The sequence below is a fragment of the Oreochromis aureus genome, linkage group 3, assembly GCF_013358895.1.
Source record: "Oreochromis aureus strain Israel breed Guangdong linkage group 3, ZZ_aureus, whole genome shotgun sequence".
NCBI classification, from domain to species: domain Eukaryota; kingdom Metazoa; phylum Chordata; class Actinopteri; order Cichliformes; family Cichlidae; genus Oreochromis; species Oreochromis aureus.
In genome coordinates, this window is record NC_052944.1 from 24,697,896 (window position 1) to 24,723,415 (window position 25,520).

Here is a 25,520-nt window from a genome sequence, read left to right on the forward strand (position 1 = left end):
TTGATGCTGACAGGCTGCAGCTCGGACTTCCTCCTTCTGAAGTCGACTACCAGTTCTTTTGTCTTGGTGGTATTGAGGTCCAGGTTGTTATCTACACACCAATCTGACAGCCTCTGAACTTCAGCTCTGTACGCCGTCTCATCTCCCCTGAGATGAGCCCCACCACGGTGGTATCATCTGCAAACTTGATGACTGCGTTGTCTGGGTGGGTACTAACACAGTCATGTGTGTACAGAGTGTACAGTAGGGGACTCAGTACACAGCCTTGTGGAGAGCCGGTGTTGAGGCTGAGGGCTGAGGAAAGATGAGGCCCCACTCTAACTCTCTGTACACGGTCTGACAGGAAGTCTCTGATCCAGCGGCAGGTGGTAGAAGGAAGTCCGATTTCCAGCAGTTTAACTATTAGTCTGTCCGGGAGTATCGTGTTGAAAGCAGAGCTAAAGTCAACAAAGAGCAGCCTGGCGAACGGCCCTGCACTTCCAGGTGAGAGATGGTGGTGTGAGCGTTGTAGCAATGGCATCTTCAGTTGATCTGTTAGCTCTGTATGCGAACTGGAGTGGGTCGAGTGTGGGTGGCAGGCAGGACATGATGTGACGTCGGACCAGTTTCTCAAAGCACTTCATTATAACAGGTGTTAGAGCAACTGGTCGGTAGTCGTTGAGGCTGCTAATGTTAGTACACTTTGGCAGTGGGACAATTGTGGCTGACTTAAGGCACGGTGGGATGCAGGACTGGGACAGTGAAGTGTTGAAGATCTTAGTGAAGACCCCAGCCAGCTGGTCTGCACACTCTTTTAGGACCTTTGCGGTTACCCCATCTGGTCCGGCGGCCTTCCTGGGGTTCACTGCCCTCAGTGTGCGCCTCACCTCATATTCCTGCACTATGAGGCTTGGGCTGCTGCTGCTGTCCGATGTTTTGCTGCTGCTGCCTCTGGTCCCTTCACCTCAAAGCGCGCGAAGAAGTGGTTCAGCTCCTCCGAAGCTCCGCATTGCCCTCAGTCAACGTGGTATTGCAAGGTTTGTAGTTGGTTAAGTGCTGAACTCCTTGCCATACCTGTCGTGAGTTGTTGGTGCTGAAGTGGTCTTCGATCCTTCTCTTGTACACTGCCTTGGCTTCTCTGATGCCTCTTTTCAACTCAGATCTGGCTGCACTGTACTGCATACCATCACCGGATCTAAAAGCGGCGCCACGTTGCTTCAGCAGGACCTGGACCTCTTTAGTCATCCAGGGTTTCTGGTTGGAATACACCCGGAGACGTTTGTCCACAGTGATGCTGTTGACACAGAAGTTAATATATGAGAGCACTGATGTTGTGTGCTCTTCGAGGTCCTGATGTTCAAACACGCTCCAGTCCGTGTTTTCAAAACAGTCCTGCAGCTGATGTGATGCACCTTCTGGCCAGGTTTTCACAGTTTTTGTGACTGGGGGCTCTTCTCCTAACGGGAGTGTATGCAGGATCAGCAGCATGGACATGTGGTCTGACAAACCTAGATGTGGTAGAGGGGTTGCTCTGTAGCCTTTTTGGATGTTGCTGTAGGCTTTATCCAATGTGTTTTCCCCCTGGTTGCACATTTAATATACTGTTCAAATCTGGGGAATACTGACCTTAAATCAGCATGGTTGAAGTCCCCGCTATAATGTGCACTGCGTTTGGATGGGAGTTCTGCTGGTTGCTTATTGTCTTGTGCAGCTCCTCCATGGCCGAGTTAGCATTAGCATCGGGTGGTACATACACGGCCGTTACCATGACAACAGTAAACTCGCGAGGTAGGTAGACGGGTCTGCACTTCACAGTCAAATATTCCAAATCCGGGGAACAATGGCTGTCTACAGTCTTTGTGTTTTGCACCAGCTGTCATTGGTGTAGATGCATAAACCCCTCCTTTGGTCTTACCGGAGTGGCCGTTCCTGTCGTGACGGTGGACCGTGTAGCCTGCTAGCTCAATAGCCGAGTCCGGAATTGATGGCTGCAGCCAAGTCTCTGTGAGTAATATTATGCTGCTGTCCCGCACACACTTGTTGATTGCAATCTGTAATCTCAGTTCGTCGATTTTGTTGGTTATGGACCTGACGTTAGAGAGGAAAATACTCGGAAGCGGTGGCTTAAATGGCTGTTTCTTTAGCCGTGCTAGTGGGCCCGCCCTGCAGCCACGCTTTTGCCTCCTTTGTTTACGTTTCCTCTTTGTCTTGCCGCTGGGAAGAACCAACCACGGAGACCCTGGAGCTCTTATTATGTCCTCCGGAATGCCGTGAAAATGGTGGTAGTCCGATGTAATGCTCCTTGCACAGCGTAATCCCAAACTCAGAAGGTCCTGACGACTGTAAGTGGACTCTACTCGTTGTATAATAATAAAAACACACACATCCACACAGATACACGAGAAAAGTAAAAACAAAACACCGAACGTGAGGAGCAGTGAGCCGCTGCGTCTGTGCGCGCCGCCATCTTAAAGAGTTTAGCAAATAGTATTATTGAAATAGTATTATTCAATAGTATTATTGAAAGTATTGATATTAAAAATATCTTGTTGTGTCATTGGATGAAACATCATGCAATGTAAATTAAAAAGAGTGAAACATGTCCACCTTACATGATACAGTCAGTGTGATGATGTCACTCCACTCTGTGAAGAACCTGTCTGCTCTGCCCCGGCAGCTGTATCCTCCACCATCAGACTCAGTAGCTCTGATGATTGTGTATTCGCTGGATGTTGGAGGTGTGTTTAACTTGGCTGGTCTCCATTCATACGTCCACTGAGCTCCTTCACCTCCCTGAATCTCACATCTGACAGTGACTGTCTCACCGCTGTATATCTGAGTCCAGGATGGATGCAGGGTCACAGTGGGATTAGAAGGAGCTGGTCAAACAAAAATATATCATTAGCACACTGATAACTTCACTTGAAAATCAACAATAAATGTCACGGTCTGTGTGGAGGGAGGCATGAAAGGACCCACAATGCAGACTCAAACATAGAGGCCAGGCTGAAACTCAAAATCACCTGGTGGTCTGGCGTCGTGTCTGTTTTGGAACCCCACGACCACAACCAAAACAGACACGACGCCAGACCACCAACCTCTGACTCTCTCCCCACCGATGTAGGGAGCGGTGCTGAGCAGGATCAATGTCCACAAGGCTGCAGGTCCTGATGGCATCCCAGGCGTGTTCTCAGAGCGTGTTCTGGGGAGCTTGCAGGAGTCCTGACAGACATATTCAACCTGTCCTTGGCCCACGCTGTGGTACCGGCCTGCTTCAAAACCACCTCCATCGTCCCGATACCCAAAAACTCCAACCCATCTAGCCTCAATGACTACCGCCCAGTAGCACTCACCCCATCATCACTAAGTGCTTAGAGCAGCTGGTCTTAGCACACTTCAAATCCTGTCTCCCCCACCCTGGACCCCCACCAATTTGCATACCGCCAGAACAGGAGCACAGAGGATGCAGTCTCCATCGCACTGCACTCTGTCCTCTCACACCTGGACAACAACAACACCACCACGCCAGAATGCTGTTTATAGACTTCAGTTCAGCATTCAACACAATCCACCCTCACAACTCATCAGGAAACTGACAGACCTGGGCATCAGTTCCCTCATCTGCAAATGGTTACTGGACTTCCTGACCAACCGCCCTCAACATGTCCGACTGGATAACCGCTGCTCATCAACAATCACAATGAACACCAGGGTACCACAAGGCTGTGTGATGAGCCCTTTCCTCTACTCCCTCTTCACCCACGACTGCAGACCTGCTGATGGTTCTAACACCATCATTAAGTTTGCAGATGACACCATGGTGATTGGCCTCATCAGTGACAACGATGAGGCCGCCTACAGGGAGGAGGTAGATCGTCTGGCTGAGTGGTGCGACACAAACAACCTGCTGCTTAACACCGAGAAGACCAAGGAGCTCATCGTGGACTACAGGAGGAATGCTGACCCACATCCACCCATCCACATTAAGGGACGGCTGTGGGCGTGTGAGCAGCTTCAAGTTCCTGGGAGTCCACATCTCCGAGGATCTCACCTGGACGACCAACTGCTCAAAGCTGGTCAAGAAGGCTCACCAGCGCCTCTTCTTCTTGAAGACTCTGAGGAAGAACCACCTGTCCTCAGACATCCTGGTGAACTTCTACCGCTGCACCATCGAGAGCATCCTGACCAACTGTATAACAGTCTGGTACGGGAACTGCTCCGCCTCGGACCGGAAGGCGTTGCAGAGGGTCGTGAAAACTGCCCAGCGCATCGCCGGAGCACCACTTCCTGCCATAAAGGACATCTACAGGAAGCGGTGTCTGAAAAGGGCTGGGAAAATCATCAGAGACCCCAGTCACCCATCACATGGACTCTTCACCCTCCTGCCCTCTGGGAGGCGCTACAGGAGCCTCCGGACTAAGACCACCAGGTACCGGAACAGCTTCTTCCCCACAGCTGTCAGACTCCTGAACTCTGCCTCCTGACATCTGACCCACGTTAAACTCATGGACTGAACATACACACACCCACAACCACTAGCACTTTATCACTATCACAATTATCCTAACTGCACTACTGTATAGTTCTGTGTGAATATCATTCTGTACATATGATAATTTTTCAATCCTACAACTGTTTATAACTTGCATAGTTCACATTTCTGTATAACTGTATATCTCAGATTTCTGTTTAGTTTTTATTTCATATTTATATCCTGTTCATAGCCTGTACATAGCTTGTACTCACTACAGCCTGTACATACTTATAGTTATAGAATATTCATAACATACTTCACACCGTGTACATTATAACATACCATAATAGACCCATTTCTGTAATATACTTACACATCTATACTATTGCTAATATATATTGTAATATATCTATATCACGGCTAAAGCACTTCTGGATGGATGCAAACTGCATTTCGTTGCCCTGTACCTGTGACATGTGCAATGACAATAAAGTTGAATTCTATTCTATTCTATTCTAAAATGGGAGCTTCATTGCTAAACACTGGAAAACTAAACTAACCTTGGCAATACAAAATAAACTTGGTAGGTTTGGCAAACACAACACACAGACATATATGAGGGAGGACACAACGCTGAACACAGGAAGACTGAGGACTTAAATACACACATGAGGTGATCAGGAGAAGTGGCAACACATGGACCAACAGCTGAAACATGAGCATGATGACGTCACAGGGGAAGTGTAAAACTAAACACACTAAACACAGGAACATAGGACCGTTTTCAAAATAAAACAGGAAACATAATGAAACGCAGACATGACAACGTGAACTTGACAACAAAAGACATGCAGACACAAAACACATAAGGATGAGACTTAACGCAGGGGTTGAGAACACAAGGGGAAACTAATAAACAAATGAACTTTGAAAACCCACTGAACGCTGGGACAAAAGACCCAGGATCGTGACAATTAAAACATTGTTTTATTAAATAAATTAAATCAGGTAATTTACTATGTTTTTTATCTCCAGATGTTTCACTGTGAGTGATTGCTGTGTATTATTATAATTACATTAAAAGCTGTTGTACATCAGATTTAATATTTACATATTTAAATCAAAACCAAAAGCTTGAGGTTTGTTGAAAGACAAAGTATTTTGTTGTGTTCCTCGATGAAACATTGTGCAAGATAAATTTAAATGAGTGAATCCCACTTACATAATACAGTCAATGTGATGTTGTCACTCCACTCTGTCCAGGACGAGTCTCTTTTGCCTCGGCAGCTGTATCCTCCACCATCAGACTTAGTAGCACCGCTGATTGTGTATTCTCTGGATGTTGGAGGTGTGTTTAACTTGGCTGCTCTCCATTCATACTTCCACTGAGCTCCTTCACCTCCCTGAATCTCACATCTGACAGTGAGATTCTCACCTCTGTATATCACACTGCTGTGTATCTGAGTCCCGGATGGCTGCAGGAACACAGTTGGCTCAGGAGGAGCTGTTTAAATAAAAAATATATGATTAGGAGAATAGCAGAATTATACAAATAGCAAATCATCATTAAAGCTGTCCTGGGCTTTTTTTTTTTTTTTTGCTCTTGTTAATGGCAGTCACTTGAAAATCAACTTTCAGGAGGTTTGTTTAAAAACACACACACAGGTAATTTGATGATATTTAGAATCTACCAGAGTGAATGAAAACAAACATACAAATAATCCTAAAATGAGGGAAACTGAGTTTTCTGTTCCACAAAGAGAGTTAACTTAGGTGTTCTCTCTTTGTGTAGACAGCTCTCTGTGTTTTGGTCTTAACATTGTGTTTATAAATCTGTGGAATTATCAAAACATTGGTTCCATATAGAAAAGTTGTTTCTGTGGCTGGTTGTGATTTCATGTCAGGTCTCAGCCCATTACAGAGGACAAAACAGTAATATAGCTGAGTTCTGTACGGTCTGCAGTCATTCAGCTGATTTTTTCCAAAGCAAGTAAAGAGACAGTTTCAGTGATCTGTGTGTGGAGAAATAAAACCATGTAAATGATCACGTGTCTTTATCTTATCACAAAATAAATTATTTTGTGATAAGATAAACAAATGGCTTCATTTGTTTTCTATTTTCTACTTTTTTTATTCTATTTTGTTGTTATTGTCTTGAAACTTTCCAGCAGAGCAGCAGCTGATGGCAGCATGTGTTCAGCCGAGGAGATTTAGGGACAACTTTTAAAGTTTTGTGTGAGTTTAGCTGCAGGACTTTAGCTCTCATTCAACTTTGAAATAGTGGTGAAAACTGTGTGTTTGCAGCCACAGACATGAAGAAACTGGGACAATTACATTTGCATTTATTTTTTTCATGTAAGAAACTTTTTTTTCTTGTTTTACCCTGAGTGATTACTTAATATTAATATAATAACATTAAAAGTTGTTGTGCATGACTTTAGATACCAAACTAAAAAAGAAACGCACAGTACTGTGGAAATTATTTTGCAATGTTTTTGGACTTAAAATGAGAGAAATGTGTCCAACTTACCGATTACTCTCAATGTGATGTTGTTACTCCACTCTGTCCAGGAGGAGCTTCTTCTACCCCGGCAGCTGTATCCTCCACTGTCAGACTCAGTAACTGTAATTTTGTATTCATTGGATGTTGGAGGTGTGTTTATCTTGGCTGGACTCCATTCATACGTCCACTGAGCTCCTTCACCTCCCTGAATCTCACATCTGACAGTGACTGTCTCACCGCTGTATATCTGAGTCCAGAATGGCTGCACAGCCACAGTGGGCTTAATGGGAGCTGTTCACATAACAATGATCCAGTTAGGAAAAGAGAAACATAAAAATTCACGACATTAGAGTCACAACAAAACAGCCAGCAGTTGTAGTACAAACAACTTCAGTTTTTAAATTAGTGTTCAATCATTAAAATCATTAAAACATAATGATTAGTGCATAAAACATTCACTGGATAGATTTATGCACAGATTTATGCTAATACAGAGTCAGTGCATGAAGCTTGTTTTGATACAAGGCCTTGGGAAATAGAGACGCTTATAGTGTCACAGCATCCTCTGGTAGAAACAAAATAAAATAAAATAAAATAATAAAATAATATAACATAAACAGAATTATAGAAATATAAAATCATTATAAATATCTGTCCTGGTTTTATTGCTCTTGTTAATGGTAATCATAATTTTGTATTCTAGTGACAATTTGACTTGAAAATCAACAATAACAAGTTCTTTTTTTCATTAAGGACGCACTGAGCCTAATAATTATTAATTTGACATATTTAGTTTTCTAAGTACTGGGTTGAACAGTGATTCCCTCCATAATCTGGAGAAAGACATTTTTAACTTGGAAAAAATATTTAAACTCATCAGTTTCCTGAATGACGACTGAATCGCTTTCAGTTGTGACTAAACTTGTGTTTCTTCTCCTTCCTCTGCAGGTGTAGATGCCTCCATCAGAGACAGAGATTGTGCTCTTAGAGCTAAAAGAGATGTTCTTATTTTCAGATGAGGTTTTTCTGAACTCATATTCTATGTCAGCAGAATCCTTCACATCACAGGTCAGCGTCACACTGCCCCCTGCTGGTGTGTTTGTGCTGTCTGCTGTCAGAGTGGCCTTGATTTTAAGTTCTGTAAGTTAGAAAACTATGAGGCTGTTATTGTGGCCCTTTTAGTGGAAGAAGGAGAACCCCACCACATCTGCCACACAGATGTTCCAGCTGCAGTTTTGTTTCCTACTGCAACTATGACTCAAACACAAGGTGAAGAGCAGGTGAGTCTGGTTTCTATCGACACAACCACCACCAGCTGAATAACGTCACATGAGCGAGTAATACGCCACCTGGTGGTTTGTTCTGAGTGTGACAGAAAGCCTGAGCTCAGGGTTAATGAACCCTTGACTTATAGGAAACTCTCCAAACACATTTGTGGATCTGTCACAGCAGAAGTGCAGCAAAGGTCACGGGTAAGATGATCACATGTGTGTGTTCACTTCAAGTCTTGCCAGCTGATAATATCAAAGCACACAGATGTTTTTACATATTTGCAAACCTGATTACACACACATGGATAATAATACGCACACAGGGGTTAAAATATATACCCATGATTTTGCGACAGTAAACTCTCCAAACTAAGCTAATATCATAGAAACACCAAATTAGAGAAAAAAGTATTTTGTGTCCATAGACTTTGTGTCCAAGTCCACAGACTTGTAAATATGTGTCTCTGTAACAATAAGCGGAGTGCAGAGGTTTCAACTCAAATGCAGGAGGCAAAATAACTCAAATAAAACTGAACTTTAATAACTAAATAGTCTAAAAATGGAAACATACAAAGAATCAAAACATAAGAAACTAGAAATAAATGCGCTGTCAATATAAACAACTAAGAGATGAACACACGTGAGTGTTCACAGATGCTCTGACAAAGACTGAGGAAAAGACACAGCAGGACTATTTATACATGACTGGGAATGAGAAACAGCTGAAAACAAACAGAAAAATCATAAAGGAGGAAGAAAAATAACACAAAGGATGAAAGAAGCCAAACCTTCAAATTAAAGAGGAAATAATCAAAAAACTAAACAGAGACGAGGAAGAAGCACTCAGAGGAAGACGATGAAAGACCATGACAGTCATATATAAATAAATCTATATTGATGGTACTTTGTCCAGTTTGTTTCACTTGTTACTCTTGTGTACGTGAAGCTTTATTCATTTATAACTTTAACAACTTTTAGAGGTTTCTTTCAAGAGGACAGTGAGGCAGACAGCACACCAGGCCACTATAAATAACTGAGAGTAAGAATTCATAATAAGACTCTGACTGACCTGTGGTTGAGTCTGTTTTCAGATTCGAGTTACCTGAATTTACCCCAAACTCATCACGCTGTGCTGTAACAAATTCATGATAAATAAATGAAATAAAATGGCAGAGTAGCTCTATGAAGGTAACAGACTAATGTCAGCTCAGATCAGTATTGCATTGACATATTTTACTTTGGTATTTCTTTTAATGTTTTATCCATATGTGTAGCTTTTGATGAGGATTTTGTTAATACAAAAAAGGACACTAAGGCAGTCAGCACACATGCTAATATAAGTGACATAATCTGCACTACATACACTCCTGCTGCAATCAGCTGTACCTGAGGTTGTTTGCTCTTCCTCCTCATCAGCATCTTGTGAATGAGTAATGTTATCTGTGAGGATGGACAGATAAATACTCATGAAAAGGAAATCAGTCAGTTTCAAGGCAACAAAGTCTAGTAAATATAAAGTTTGTGTAGTGGCTGAGTGAAACGTCTGCTCACATGATCATTTAAACCAATAAATTCAGTGGAGTGTGAGCTGTATCATATAAAATATTTTGTCCCTCAGGTTATTCCTGAAATATAGTTTGTTTTAAGTTTGTCATATGACGGGTCACATTTATTCATCCTGTAAGTAATTGAATCTACAGTGTCGCTCAGCATATACGCTTCTTCCTGTCAAAGTCCGCCATCTAGTGGTTAAATGGAGGAAGTGCCGAGTAATAATGGCTAGAGCCGGAAGGTGGTTGCTCGTGTCTGTGATAGTTCTGCATCTGTTGCTCTTGAGATGGGATAAAGTGTAAGTTTGGGCAGATGATGGATTGTTTCCAGGCACGTGCAGAGGGGGCGGAAGGGGCTTGAGCACCCGCCCTTTCCTGATGGGTGCCCAAAGTGCCCTTTTGTTGAGGCAATTTTTAAAAAATTTTTTTAATTTTTTTTAAATGTGTGTGTGCGTGTGAAGTCCTGTCTGTGCCCCTCAACAATAATATTTAACTATTAATCACATTTTTGCTAAATAAAAGGATCTGGCTTGCATCAGTCACATGATCACCATTAACCAATGATCGCCCTTGACGGCAGAATGCGCTGGTTACGAGCCGGGAACGAGCTCACAAAGTGCACGCGCATTTTTTGCGGTCCGGAGCTGTAGGAGAAACACAAATTAACTCAGAGACAGACTGATGCGACAAAACCAGTAAGTAGCTGTACAGCGCACACTGTAGTCTAAAGCACACAGCAGTATTAGCTTATCACGTACACGCTGGTAAGCTGTCTTGTGGCAACTGACGAACTGAAACAAATGAGCGTGCTGTGTGTGCAACAGCGCGACAAACTTTACCTGTCCTTTTATTAACTACACAAGTAGTGCTGGTCATAGCTGCTGGCTCACTGGGTAAGGCTGTCATGGGTCTGTAGCTCTGTCCACCGTTTTAGGGAACATATTTAGTTTTAAAGTAAGTTACAGGGCTTTTCCTGCCTTTCTGGGGGCTTATATTTCACTTAAAATGATCTAATATGCATGTCCACATAATAATGGATTATTATAATTATAATATTTTAAAAACACGCTGTATTTTAAAGAACATACATTAAGAAACAGATTATATTAGATTTATATTTTAAATAAGACAAAATGCTGATTTTACAGCAGCAAAATTATTGTATCTCTACAGTTTAAAAATGTAATAAGCTTTCTGCCTGCACAGAGTGGATAGTGAAACAAATGGAATCATCATAAATACATTATTATAAATTTATTACTTTTTTTTCCCTCATTGCTTTATTATTGTAGCTCTAGTAATAAATAATAAGGGAAGGATTCTGGATCAGCACCGTGATGGAAACTTGTGCCCACAGTATATACAGTATTCTGAAGAAGGTCTAAAATGTCACTGTGTGTGCATGCATGTGTGTGTTTTATGTATATGGATTTTTGAATTATTACTCATGATATAACATTGTCCAGACATGGCTGGTAAGGACATGAGGAGGAAACAGTAGGAGCTGTGTGAGGCTACTAAAGGCAGTGGATCCCTCAGCAGCTGGATTACAAAGAGCACAGGTAACATTAACACATGTACCAGTTGTTGGAGAGGTATTCCAGTATAAAAATAATAATAAGCACAACTGAAATGTTTTGCTTCTATAACATTTTTCTGTCATCATTTTATTATAGATTAAGTGTAAGAGTTGTTAAGTGTGGATAATTAAATAATAGTTTATTGCAATAGCAAGTTGTGCCTTGTTCTCAGATGGACAGCAAGTGGAGAGTGATAGATGAGATGAGGGGATGGAAGGAGGAAGAGAGGCAAAGAGTGATTCACAGGCAGGGTCTAGTTTATTTCTCAGTTTTTTGTTGCCTTATGGTTCCAAGTGCTGTCACCAATCTTTGCATTTTGTTATTATCTCATGACACTTGTTTAATCAGCTACCATCTCTCCTATGGACTTTTTAATGTCTACAGTCTCAGATCAGCACAGCCCTGCCCTCCAGCACTATCAGCAGCAGGAGCAGCAGCAACCCCTCAACAGCAATATTGTACCCATCAGGTAAAACATAGGCTACGTTTGCTTTGCCTCACAACAGTGATATAGTATGATGCGATCCCATATTAGATTCTTGATGAATGTGTGTTGTTGTTATTCAGCCTGGTTCAATGTGCCCCTTTTTAGCTTTGAGCACCTGCCCCTATAAACGTCTCTGCACGGCCCTGATTGTTTCTACATATTAGTGCTCTGTCCTTCTTGTGGGTCTGTGACGTTTGTTACATTACTACTGTAAGCTAACTGTTAGTGCTTTGTTTTGCCTGTTAGCATAAAACATGTCAGCATGTGATTATGAGCTTGCATTGGTCATGTGACATTTGTGCATCTACACTGAGATTAAATGTACCTGCTCTGTTTTGTTATTACAGTTTTACAGAATGAAAGTGGTACAAATGGTACATCAGTAAAAGCTCTGAAGAACGCCACAGTCTCCACATGGAGCGCTTACTGAAGCCATTTATGTTTAACTGCACAGGCTGAATAGAAGCATTGAGCCTGTGCAGAAGATAACATGTAAACACAGGGAGGATATTATTGTAGGAGATAACAGCTACATATATGAACTGGAAGAAAATAATCATTTCTTACCTTCAGCATTTCCACAGATGACAGTACTGAGCACTAAAATAATGAATAAAACCTCATCAGACATTATACAACTGACAAGATCAAAACAAAAATAAATTAAGACATTATTAAAGATAAACAGTATTAACCAGTAATCTGTTTGTCAATAAAATAAAATAAACATAAAAGTCTGTTGTAACACAGTGTGTAACTATAAGTGATGCAAAAAAGCAGCAGTGTATCAAACATTTAAACACTTAAAGAATCACAAGTCTGCTTTGTTCCAGCTCTCAGGTAAACAGGTTAAAGCAGTGACACACTGTAATTCTCACAGATCAGAAACATTTTCATTAATCGCTGCCATTCAAACAATGTCAGACGTGTACTTACAGAAAAAGCCCATCATGCAGAGCAAAGAGTGCCCCATCGTTACATCCAGCCTGCTACACTCTGATCCACAGATAATCAAACAGTTTTAGTTTGCAGATAAAGAGAAGTTGTGTTTAACATGACAAGAGTTTTTCTACAGTTTCTTCTTCTGTTTGGTCTGTGCTTCCTGCCCTTTCACACAAAACTCAAACAGCTCCTGTAGCTTTGACCGCAGCAGTTGGTTGACATGTTTATATTTGCTGTCCACTGCAAACAAACAGAACTTTGTATTTTCTGTTGTGTTGTTTCCTTTCTCTATAAAATGCAAAGCTGTTGTGTTGCTTCATGTCAGGAGACATGTTTTGCCCTTTTGGGGGATTTTTTGGGTGCAATATCCTTTTCTCTCCTTTGATTGTTAACAGAGGAATTCAAGTTAATTCTTACTTTAGGCTGCATTAAAATGTGTTTATTTTATTTGACTCTTAGCTGAAACATCATCATGCAGTAATATAGTGAAAAGGCTCCTTTGACCTCAGGCCTGTGAAAGTTTCCACCTTGTGGTTAAATTCTGGTTTTAAGTTTGGTGGAGACCCAAACACAGGAAATGACTCAGTGTGTGGCTGAAGTGAGACTAAAGACCTTTATGTTTCACCAACTAAAGTAAAAGTTAAATTCATAGTTAAATGTATTATGCGTTGTCATTTCAAAGTAAAGCAGGAACTCATTTATTCTGCAGACTGTTCTTTGTCTTGCTTTGACATGTATGTACAGATGCACACTGACCTTAGCCTCTGACTACATGTAAACACAATAAAATAAAACAAACTGATGATGTGAAATAATGATTGAAACACTGTAATAATGATGTTTGTGTTGAACACCACATGTTACCAACCAAGATCATGTGATTGTGTTCAGAGTCAGTTCAAAAAGCAGACCCACATCCAGAGCAGGACTCAGATTACCAAACAAAGGTGACCTTTATTATGAAGCTGATAGTTTCAGGCCTCAGTGGTAACAAATGAAGAAAACTGAGTTACAGATAACTGATCACAGGAACACAGAGACTTACCTGTGGGTCATCACAAAATCTTCCATATGGTCTCTATCAAGAAAGTTATAACTTAAACCCTCCAACATAAATAAATGACTGAGACTTAAACACTGTGTGATTCCACAGACGTTAATCTGTCTGTCCAAATGATTCAGTGATGTGTGGACTAATAGATCAGAAGATACTGTGGTGTATTACCTACAACATGACTGTAGACGGATCTTATCATAATTATTCCTGAAAGACTTTTACCTTTATTTTTACTCATGTTGCCATAGTAACTTTAACTCTTTCATAGCATTTTTATTTCTCTTTGCTATTTGGGCTGATTGGTGCCTGATGAATGTAAAAACAAAGAATTACTTCTTACTTGATTTTGCTGTACAGGGCCTGATATCCACATATGGGGACATTCGTTTGAAAATTCGATAGAACAGTGGCAGTAAAATGTCCTCGTGAGTGGATATCAGGTCCTTGTAGAGCAAAATTTAGTACTGTGGTCTAGACAAGCCAAAATGTGATGTCCACATATGTGGACGCCACCGGTTAAATCTTGAAAGCATGCTGAGAAAATGCACAAAGCATTGCAACAAACCACTATTGAACTGTTCACTTATAACTGGACCAAACTTCCAGTTCCCCTTTACACTTACTGAGGTTTGATAACAAGAATAAGACAGCACCACATTCACACCAGAGTTTTTGAAGTGTTTTAGAGCAGTGGGTTGATGTGGATGGTTGTTTGTCCTTGTATATTATGTGCATGTGATCACAGCCCTGGGCCCTGTCCTCCCTGGTCTCTGGAAGGGTCGGCTGCCCGTTGCTTCTGGTTCTCAGAGGCTCTCCTCATGGAGGCTCCGTCTTCCTTCTGCTGTCTTTCAGGTGATGTTTGTTTTGTGTGTCACTACCTCTTTTTTCTTTTTCCCTCTCTTTCCTTCTTCTACTTTCTTCTTCCTAATCTGGACCTCCCCACCTGTCAGCTCTGACACTGTTACAGTAAAGACGTGTATTTTTTTTCTTTTATTTTAATACCTGCAAATAGTTAATGTAGCAGTTAAAGTACAGTTTCTATAATGAATTGTTCTTCCTCATTTTAACTCTGCAGGCTGATGAAGAAAACAACAAAAGATCATTGAGGTTTGTTTCAGTGCAGAGATGGTGCAGATAAGACTGCAGCTCCGTGTGAACTTGCAGTTATACAAATAACAATGTTTACACAATATTTTCCATCATTCACGTCTTTTTGAGAAGTGATCCTTCCTGTCACAGTCTGATCTACAGGTCAGAGTTTAAACACTTTCTGCATATGTTCATGGTCTCAATCATTAAAGTTTTACATCTTACTGACATGTTAATATTATAAAGTATTGTCCTCATCAGGGTATGAAGAGGACAATAAAGTGCAGTGTGCTTTAGGACCTTATGTTTGCTGGATACTGATGGCTTAAAATGAGACACTGCTACACACAAAACTGTTGGCTCAAACCACAGGCTGCATTTCCTCTTTTGTATGTGGCCGAGACGAAAATGAGGCCGTTCAGTGGATTAAAAATAAACCTGTGGCAGAACAGACAGTAACCACCAACAACCCTTCACACACATGTGGGCACTGTTAGCTACCGCCGTGTGCGTCGCCATTATTCTGTATTGTTATGTTTGCAGTTTGATCATAAATTTAATACACAAACTGATGCCATGGTCCTCCAGTCCTCTCTGACTTCCTGTCAGTGCTGTTGTTGTTCCCCTCTCTCTCTCTCTCCTGCTGTCCTCTCCACCTGGGTGGTGCACCATTCCGGGTTGCCGCCTTTGGCCAACGCAACTGCTGCTCATCATCCTCATCTGATGCTTAAGGTGGTGGCTGAGCTGTAGTCTTTGCTGGATTGTTGTACTTATCTTAGTTAGCGTAACCATTAGAGATGGCATGATACCACTTTTTAATGTCCGATACCAATTCCGATATCATAAATTCTCATATCTGCCGATACTGATATGAATCCGATAAGGCGTATTTTGTAATCAATAAAACAGTTTTTTATAAATATCTTGCTGCATTTTTATAAGTTCATACTCAAGTTTTAAAAGTCAAGAGAATGAAGCTTTTCTGTTATACCTGTATGCAAAAAAATACACTCCACCCCAAAAAATTTATAGTTCAGCAACACTGGTTAATCTAATAAATTTAAACCTGCACCATCCTCCCTATTCTGGTATTATTTAGTACTTAGTGGAAATATTAAGCAACCTATTGTAAACTCCCAGCAAAAATATTAGGGAACCACCCCCCACCCTGAATCGATGTAATCAACGTTAATTTAATGCAAGTGTAAAACAAATGCACAGAAATGAATAATTTTTCTATAATAATTAAATAGATTCAACATCTTTCTTCAACAGAATTGCAGACTGCACAGATGGTACCTTCCCAAAGGAAAAAGTACTATAGCTTACTAGGGTGTATATTAGACTTATTAGTTACTATATACAATAATGGATTTCTATACATTTAACCAGATGACCACTTTTGTTGTAAGATTCAGATAATTATTTATTCAAGGTTTTTAAATGATATAACAAAGAAAAGTATTTCTTTGTGCCCCCCTTTTCCCTGTTAATGCCCTATCTGACCCCCAGCAAAACTTTGCTAGAACCACCCCTGCACAGTTACCAGCTGTCAGCTATGGAAAAAAAAAAGGATCCTGGTGTTATTTGTCTCTCAGAAACAGTTCATAACTTCCCTTCAACTCATCCATGTCACCTAAAAGGTAAACCTGTTTGTACATCACCTGTTCAGCTCTGATGATTCAGTAAGGACATCTCCTGGTTTCAGCTGCATGTTAAGCAGCTGAATGTTAAGCTTAAACATGCTGCTGTTGTTTATCCGCTGGTCTCCTCTTTCTAGCGCAAAGTGGGCGATAAACAAACAAGATGCGACTTGCGGCAGAAAAGCCGATCAGCTGATTATTGATCAGTTTCATGTTTGAAGTAATAACAGGAGATGGAGGGGGAGTGAATGAGAGAAGTAGATGCAACTGCGCAGCAAAGACAGAATAACTCCAGCTTTGTGTCTATTTTTTAATTCTAGCTGAAGTACAGGACAAATTGCGTCCTTTTCACCTCAATATGGAACTCCGATGGCCAGTCCAGCTGTGTCTCAATATATCAGTTGTTAAGCTTAATGTGGAAATACTATGCAAAAAATCAGGGATGAACATACACACTTGCTTTACTTCTCTGGGATAGTTTTTGCCGAGATGAAATGCCACGGTTAGGAAGCATGTAGTTAGTTAGGGCTGGACCAGGTGACCCTGAATCCTCCCTTAGTTATGCTGCAATAGACGTAGACTGCCGGGTATTCCCATGATGCATTGAGTTTTTCCTTTCCAGTCACCTTTCTCACTCACTATGTGTTAATAGACCTCTCTGCATTGAATCATATCTGTTATTAATCTCCTTCTCTCTTCCACAGCATGTCTTTCATCCTGTTTTCCTTCTCTCACCCCAACCGGTCGCAGCAGATGGCCCCGCCCCTCCCTGAGCCTGGTTCTGCCGGAGGTTTCTTCCTGTTAAAAGGGAGTTTTTCCTTCCCACTGTCGCCAAAGTGCTTGCTCATAGGGGGTCATATAATTGTTTGGTTTTTCTCTGTATCTATTATTGTGCGATCTACTGTACAATATAAAGCGCCTTGAGGCGACTTTTGTTGTGATTTGGCGCTATATAAATAAAATTGAATTGAATTGAATGTAGCGAGGCTCCAAATGCTCCAACAGACCACCGACAGGTCTCGCAGACAACAGCCGCTCTATCACGTGACACATACTGCTCCGATACACCGAGCTGGGTTAGGCCAAGTAGCGCGTTTTGTGAGGTGATTTTGTGATACTTTGGATCGGATTACATTTTTTATTTCTCTCCGATATCCGATCCAGTAATTTAGGTCAGTATTGGACCGATACCGATACGTAATATCGGATCGGTCCATCTCTAGTAACCATGGTTCACTTTTTGAGCAAAAATGAGTTCCGCTTATTTGTGCGGCTTTTACAACAGTTCTAGGTTCTCGTGGGACCTCTCAGGAAAATGTGTTGCCAACCCTGTTTCAGGGTCTCTCTGCCACAGCAATGACCCAGCATCACACCGACACGGTGTGACGTTGATCTGTGAGGTGCAGAGCAGGTCATCTACTAATTGGAAGGTCGATGGTCGATCACTGTCTGCTCCAGTCTGCATGCCTAATATCCTCGAGCAAGATACTAACCGCACGTTGCTGTCAGATGCATCCATTGGAGTATGAATGTGTGCGAATGTTAGAGAGAAGGAAAAAAGTGCTCGTGTAAATGGGTCAAGTTGTCTAAAGCACTTTGAGTGCGTTCTATAAGAACCAAACCATTTATCAGATACTACATGTCCTTCACACCTCGATGCTCTTCCTGATTGTGTTGTTTTCTCTCTCTCTTCAGTTCTTTCCCTGCAGGATGGTGGCCCTCTCTTTTTCTCTGATGCCCGCTGTCTGCATCACTTATTGTCTGGTGTAGTCAAGTAACATTCAGTAGTCAGGGACTGAGTGTTAGCTACCGATGATCTCACACCACCTCAACATAGTAAAGTATAACAGGTATGGGTTTATAGGTCAGCCTGTAAGCCCTTGTATACACACACAAACAACAACAAGTAAAGAATCAACAGCATAATATAGTATTTGGGATTTCTGAGGTCCCTCAGAGGTTCAGCAGTGCTGGGAATACTGGGAGTGTTAGTGGGAGGTGCTTGGGTAATAAAAGGCCATGCAGCAGGTGTAGTAGGCCTCTTTGTCTCAGTCTTACTTTTGTCTTAGTTTTAAAAACTAGTGTTAATGACGTACCAGCTGACTTATTATAGTTTTTTAAGTTATAGTTTAATAAGTATGTAATCATTTTGGACCACTCAGCATTACAGTCAGTTTGGCTCCTCACAAATCAGCTCTGAGCCTGAAGGACTGAAAAGAAACCATTTCAACTTTCATGGCTGCAGGAAAAGATTCAGTGACTTTGTGATTTTTTCCTTATTTTCCAGCAAAGACCCAAAGTTCAAACTTGTGGCCTCGGACATTTTCACGTATCTCAACTCTGTTTAGAGAGAGATGCTGACACCATGTGGACAAATGCTTTTAGGCAGGTTTGTGGGTTACAAACACTTTTAGCATGGCAAACCATATAAGTAATAATAATACTGGTTTAGTGTGGAAATATCTGTGTGTCCGTTATTCCAGTCAGTGTTTTTATTCATCATTTCTATGAGGAAAAGAAGAAGGGAAAATGTTTCGACATTAAAGTGGCAAATTTATGAGAAAAAAGTGGCTCTTAGTGCTGAACTGCCGTCGACTGCAGTACAGTAACTCAATGTCTCATTTACAACAGAGACCTGTTTCAGACCAACATATTTAAATTACAACAACAGCATGTTTGTGATATCAGTGTTGTGACCTGTATATTGCATAATGCAGAAATTATATTGTTGGGTTTATCTAAGCACAAACCCCGCTGGAACACGAGACCACTAACTGCACGACAAAACAAGGCAAGACAGAGCTCTTTGTCTTTGTGGCTCGTGAGGGAAGTCAGTCAAAGTTGAGGAAAAGATTCCTTCACCTGAACTCAACCAACTTCGACTGATTCCTTCACTACAGCCCTTTTTATTGCCAGCAAACAATCATTCATGAATATGCAATTACAAATACACGTGACATTCTTAAGCAGGCATATCTGAACAACATCAGTGTCTATATTCTGTGTGTGTGTGTGTTTCCAGCTATACCATACATAGACATACAACCATTCAATGGACTTAAACTGTATGCAGAAAAGCAGAAGTAAGCATCTCACTAAACTATAAAAACAAGAACTTGTAATAGGTCATGTCTCAAATGCACATTTAAAGGTGTGAACTCTTTGCACCATCATGCACTTTGAGATAACGAACAAGACAGTTTCTAAAGCTATAATAGAAATTATAACGTCAAGGCTGCTTCCTCTCATCTCATGGTACACAAGTGCACACAGAATCTTATCAGACCTAATAAGGATATGATTTTTATCAGCATACAAATGATTATATTGTCAGGGTTCCTGGGTCGCTGACCCAGTGATTCAGTTCTGTTCATGTTCAGTTTAGTTTGCCACATTAATGTTCTCACTTCCTGTTTTTTCCCATGTCAGCTTGTGTCATTAGTCGGATTATGTTCAGCCCTGTACTCACCCGTTTCCAATCATTGTCATCATTCAACCTGTGTATTTATGCTCCTCGGTTTCACCAGTTCTTTGTCGTGTCATTGATGTTCGTATGATGTTGTCCTTTCAGTGTGTTCCCTCAATTCAGTCAGCCATTCAGTTATCCAGCCAGTCAGTGTCATCCATTCCTTATAATAAACCTTCACCAGTCTTCACCTACCTGCGAGTCCTGCGTTTGGGTTCCTTCTTCCTCGCTCCTACACAAAACCTGACATATATATTTCTAAGCATTAATGACTCTTAAATTATTAATTCTGACATATATGCTCATACAAACAATCGTGGATAATTTTTCATTTTTTTTAATCCTGTAAGGAGACAAATGTGATCCAGAGGAAATGTTTTAAGTGCACTGACGTCTGCTGCATCAGCAGTAAGATTATTTCTAAATTATTGAACCTAAGATCTATGGAACGCCAGGACTGCCATAATGAATTACTTAAATACACCATTAAATAATTAATTAAATGTGGCAATAATTAATTAAAATGGGAATTAATTAATTAAATACATAGTTATGACACATGTAATTAATTAATTATTGACACATTTAATTAATTATTTATGTATTTCACATTTTAATTAATTATTGACACATTTAATTAATTAATTATTGACACATTTAATTAATTATTTGTGTATTTCACATTTTAATTAATTATTGACACATTTAATTAATTATTTCATGATATATTTATTTATTTCATTTTGGCAGTCCTGGCGCCTGGCTCTCACCATGAATTAATTTTATCTGTCAGCCTCACCCATCAAACTCAGGGGCGGGGTTAACGCTGATCGACTCAAAACCATTGCTTTGGCCTGGTGGCCATTGTTTTTTAGCCCACAACAACCGGCAGAACTGAACTTTGAAAACCCTGTTTGTGTGTCACCAAATACCGTTTTAATATTTTTTAGCCGAGAATGTAGTGGTTTAATCTTCATATGTCTGATCGGTTTGTCAAGATACAGCCTCTTTGCAAAAGTGCTTCGATGATTTCGGAGATGTCTGCCCAGTCTCACGGCAAAGCGTGGGATAGACCCGCTCGCCCGCAAGCAATCGAGCTGTTGTTACCGCCGACAAAGCGCAGGCCCCGGCACACAGCTGTAATAACCCCGCTGACACGGACTTCTTTTACTGAGGTTATATTTATCGGGTTTTATTTCCTGATGTTCTTATGTGTCCCACGTGTTTCAGTCGCCAATTCTGAATTATAACTAACATTAAAAACATGTTTAAGGAGGAGAGAGAGCAAATAAATTCGATTAACAGCTGATCTTTGGGTTTCTGTTCAGTAATCAGCGTGACCTGTGTATAAACGTATAAAAGAGAAAACGTTGGTGTTTCCGTCATGTAGTAACTGCTGGCTTTAACTGTACAAAGGTTGTTCGACACTATGAAACACATACAGACTTCATGATGTTCGGCTAATATTTTTATTGTGAATATTAATCATGAGGGTGACCTGTACACCACGGAGCAAGATCAGCATCTCTCCACGATATCTTCAGATCTCTGAGTTAACACAGTTTCCCAGCTGACTATCTAACTGTCATCTACGAATATGTCACGGGTCATATCAATATGATTTTACAGAAAAGCATCCTTAATACTGCCAACTATTCCAGAGACGTGAAAATCTACAGCATAAAGAACACAAAAATATAGCAGTCTAACGAAACACTGAAACAGAGATGAACCGTCAGTTTGTCGCAGATCAAAGTGGAATGAATGTGATTGGTTGAACAGGTGTTCGTGATCTGTGTTATCTGCATTTTCATCAGTGTAAGAGACTCAGCAGCAGATTAGACTAACAGTTATACATTTAATAAATTACCAAATGAATCCACGATCGAACCTGTTCCGACAATTTGAGTTTGTATTCCCTCAGCTGCAGACTCGCTGCTGTTTAAATGTTTGAGAGGAAGATTAGATATAAAGCAAACATCAAACATAGACTCAGTCTGCGGTCACATTTGATATGAGGCCAGCACGGATATTGGCTGTGTCCTGTTTTAAGATCATACATGTAAAATTGTTGTCTGACCTCCGTCGATCCAGCCGCTCAGAGTCCGTGGTTACCATGGTTACTGCATAAGCAGCTATAATGTAAACATTACGCAGCATGGGTGTTTATGTTTTCATTGCAAAAGAACTGTCTGAATGGTTAACTGACGTTAACTTGGATAAATTATAATTAAGGAGTATCACAGATAACGCCCATGTGAGCTGCTGAAATCAGTAGGCTATTACTGAAATACACGTGCTATATCATAAACTACGATATAAATAGGGAGGTCCTATTAACATGTTTAGTTTTAAAGGACACCTTCCTGCCTTTAGTCTCATTCATGAGCAGTATTAGTTTTCTTCTAACATCCAGAAGTCTGCACGATGTGTTTCATAGTTTGTAACAAACCTTTACAGTTAAACATAACATGACCCGCAAAAGCAAAAAAAAAAAAAAAAAAAAAAGAGAGAGAGAGAGAGAGAGAGAGAAATCACACAAATTATATGTTAAGCTCATTTATTTTTAGTTAAGTAAACTCTAAAAATTCTAACATAGCTGGTGCTTAGAATACAGTTAAATAACTATTAAAAACAGATGATATAATATTTCTGTCCAGGTTGCAGTCTTCATCTTGAACATGCTGTTGCAAATTCTGCTCCTCTCGGTGGAAATGCGCCTTCTCTTTCCTCTTTGTATAAAAACATTTTAAAAGTCAGTTTAATCTCAAAATTCACTGTTAAATCCGAAACACACCAGATAAAGAAAAGCGAATAGTTCAGTCTAACACATGTGCCAGTGAACCATTAAACGTCTGTAAAACTCTGCAGTTATGAAACATAACTTTAATTTGAGCCAAACCAGTTGTAAATAAAACAGCGAAGTAAACGTGACCCGACAGACAAAACCTGAGTGAATTAAGTCCAGCGTTTAACCACTGAGAGCTAAAACTCAGGTGAGGTTTCAAAGCTGTGTGCAGGTGATTGGACATCAGCTGCCGATAAAGTGGGTTCGCCTATAAAGTCCTCTGTAAGGAAACAAGCTCCAGCAGCTCTGCGCTCGGGAAAAATACTATATTTACTTATGTTGTGCAGAAAAATGCGCTGACATTGCGTTATATCAGCACCCGCTGCCCAGTTAAACTGTGACTATCACCAGGTAACGTGGGCGTGTTTCTTGAATTAGCAGCAGGTGTTAAACAGCTGACAGGTGAGGAGGACGCATGCAGGTAAACTGAGGGCCTGCTGAGCTGATCGCTGGTGTCCTGAGAAACATGTCAGCTCGTTCTTTATGTTACAGAAGCACAGAGACACAAGACCAGGCGGAAAGAGACGATCGTTCGGGTGAAAATGCGAATCTGCGAATGCAACATGTGGAACACGGAGAGTGGAATATGTAAACAAACCGGTTGACGTAACCCCTCGGTGCACTCTGCATGCTGACTGTTAGCAGAGCTACTGAAATCTCTGAAAACATCTGACCACTTTTGCAAACATGTTCTATGTTGACAACCTGACCAGACATGTGAAGATTACAGCGCGACATTCGCGTGTAGTTGGTGACAGAAAAACGGGGTGTTTTAAAACTACACCACCACCATTGCTGCCTGTGATTTGAAACGCATTCTGGGATACCTGGCTGCCTCAAGTCTACAGAAGCAATCGATTATCTGGGATCGACCTGTTTTGACTTACATTGCACGGCAACCAATCAAATGTTAGAGAAGCTGCATGGGCAGCGTTAACCCCGCCCCGTGAGTTTGATTTGTGAGGCTGACAGATAAAATTAATTCATGATGAGAGCCAGGCGCCAGGACTGCCAAAATGAAATAAATAAATATATCATTAAATAATTAATTAAATGTGTCAATAATTAATTAAAATGTGAAATACATAAATAATTAATTAAATGTGTCAATAATTAATTAATTAAATGTGTCAATAATTAATTAAAATATGAAATACATAAATAATTAATTAAATGTGTCAATAATTAATTAATTACATGTGTCATAACTATTTATTTAATTAATTAATTCCCATTTTAATTAATTATTGCCACATTTAATTAATTATTTAATGGTGTATTTAAGTAATTCATTATGGCAGTCCTGGCGTTCCATAAAGATCTTCAAGATTTAAGACGAGGATTATTTCAGAGGCTTAACTGCTGCAAACAGTCAAAACTCAACATATGATTGAATGATTTGTTAACATATATTTGATTATTACTTTTTTTTTAACCTTTTGCTCTATGACTTTACTTTGTTTTTACTCAGGCCAATAGTGGGAGTGTTAGTGGGAGGTGCTTGGGTAATAAAAGGCCATGCAGCAGGTGTAGTAGGCCTCTTTGTCTCAGTCTTAGTTTTGATTTAGTTTTAAAAACTAGTGTTAATGACGTACCAGCTGACTTATTATAGTTTTTTAAGTTATAGTTTAATAAGTATGTAATCATTTTGGACCACTCAGCATTACAGTCAGTTTGGCTCCTTACAACTCAGCTCTGAGCCTGAAGGACTGAAAAGAAACCATTTCAACTTTCATGGCTGCAGAAAAAGATTCAGTGACTTTGTGAATATTTCCTTATTTTCCAGCAAAGACCCAAAGTTCAAACTTGTGGCCTCAGACATTTTCACGTATCTCAACTCTGTTTAGAGACGCTGACACCGTGTGGACAAATGCTTTTAGGCAGGTTTGTGGGTTACAAACGCTTTTAGCATGGCAAACCATATAAGTAATAATAATACTGGTTTAGTGTGGAAATATCTGTGTGTCGGTTATTCCAGTAAGTGTTTTTATTCATCATTTCTATGAGGAAAAGAAGAAGGGAAAATGTTTTGACATTAAAGTGTCAAATTTATGAGAAAAAAGTGGCCCTTTAGTGCTGAACTGCCATCGACTGCAGTACAGTAACTGATACTCAATGTCTCATTTACAAGACAGACCTGTTTCAGACAAACATATTTAAATTACAACAACAGCATGTTTGTGATATCAGTGTTGTGACCTGTATATTGCATAATGCAGAAATTATATTGTTGGGTTTATCTATGCACAAACCCACTAACTGCACGACAAAACAAGGCAAGACAGAACTCTTTGTCTTTGTGGCTCGCGAGGGAAGTCAGTCAAAGTTGAGGAAAAGATTCCTTCACCTGAACTCAACCAACTTCGACTGATTCCTTCGCTACAGCCCTTTTTATTGTCAGCAAGCAATCATTCATGAATATGCAATTACAAATACACGTGACATTCTTAAGCAGGCATATCTGAACAACGTCAGTGTCTATATTCTGTGTGTGTGTGTGTGTGTGTGTGTGTGTGTGTGTCTCTGTGTGTCTGTGTGTGTGTGTGTGTGTGTGTGTGTGTTTCCAGCTATACCATACATAGACATACAACCATTCAATGGACTTAAACTGTATGCAGAAAAGCAGAAGTA

At 40.4% G+C, this 25,520-nt stretch overlaps 1 protein-coding gene across 4 annotated transcripts in view; it reads right to left on the reverse strand.

Moving 5' to 3' along the window:
• Positions 1 to 25,520, reverse strand: part of LOC116328675 (immunoglobulin superfamily member 1-like) — a 228,760-nt gene that overhangs the window by 29,724 nt on the left and 173,516 nt on the right. For 2 of the 4 annotated variants that reach the window (XM_039609717.1, XM_039609716.1), the window contains one exon: positions 2,592 to 2,814. In XM_039609717.1, coding sequence (XP_039465651.1) covers positions 2,592 to 2,814 — 223 coding nt within the window. Of the gene's footprint in view, positions 1 to 2,591; positions 2,859 to 5,675; positions 5,958 to 6,983; positions 7,248 to 9,296; positions 9,360 to 9,613; positions 9,668 to 12,411; positions 12,445 to 12,780; positions 13,099 to 25,520 lie in introns of those variants that run through there. The other 2 variants (XM_039609718.1, XM_039609719.1) reach the window with 2 other exon arrangements.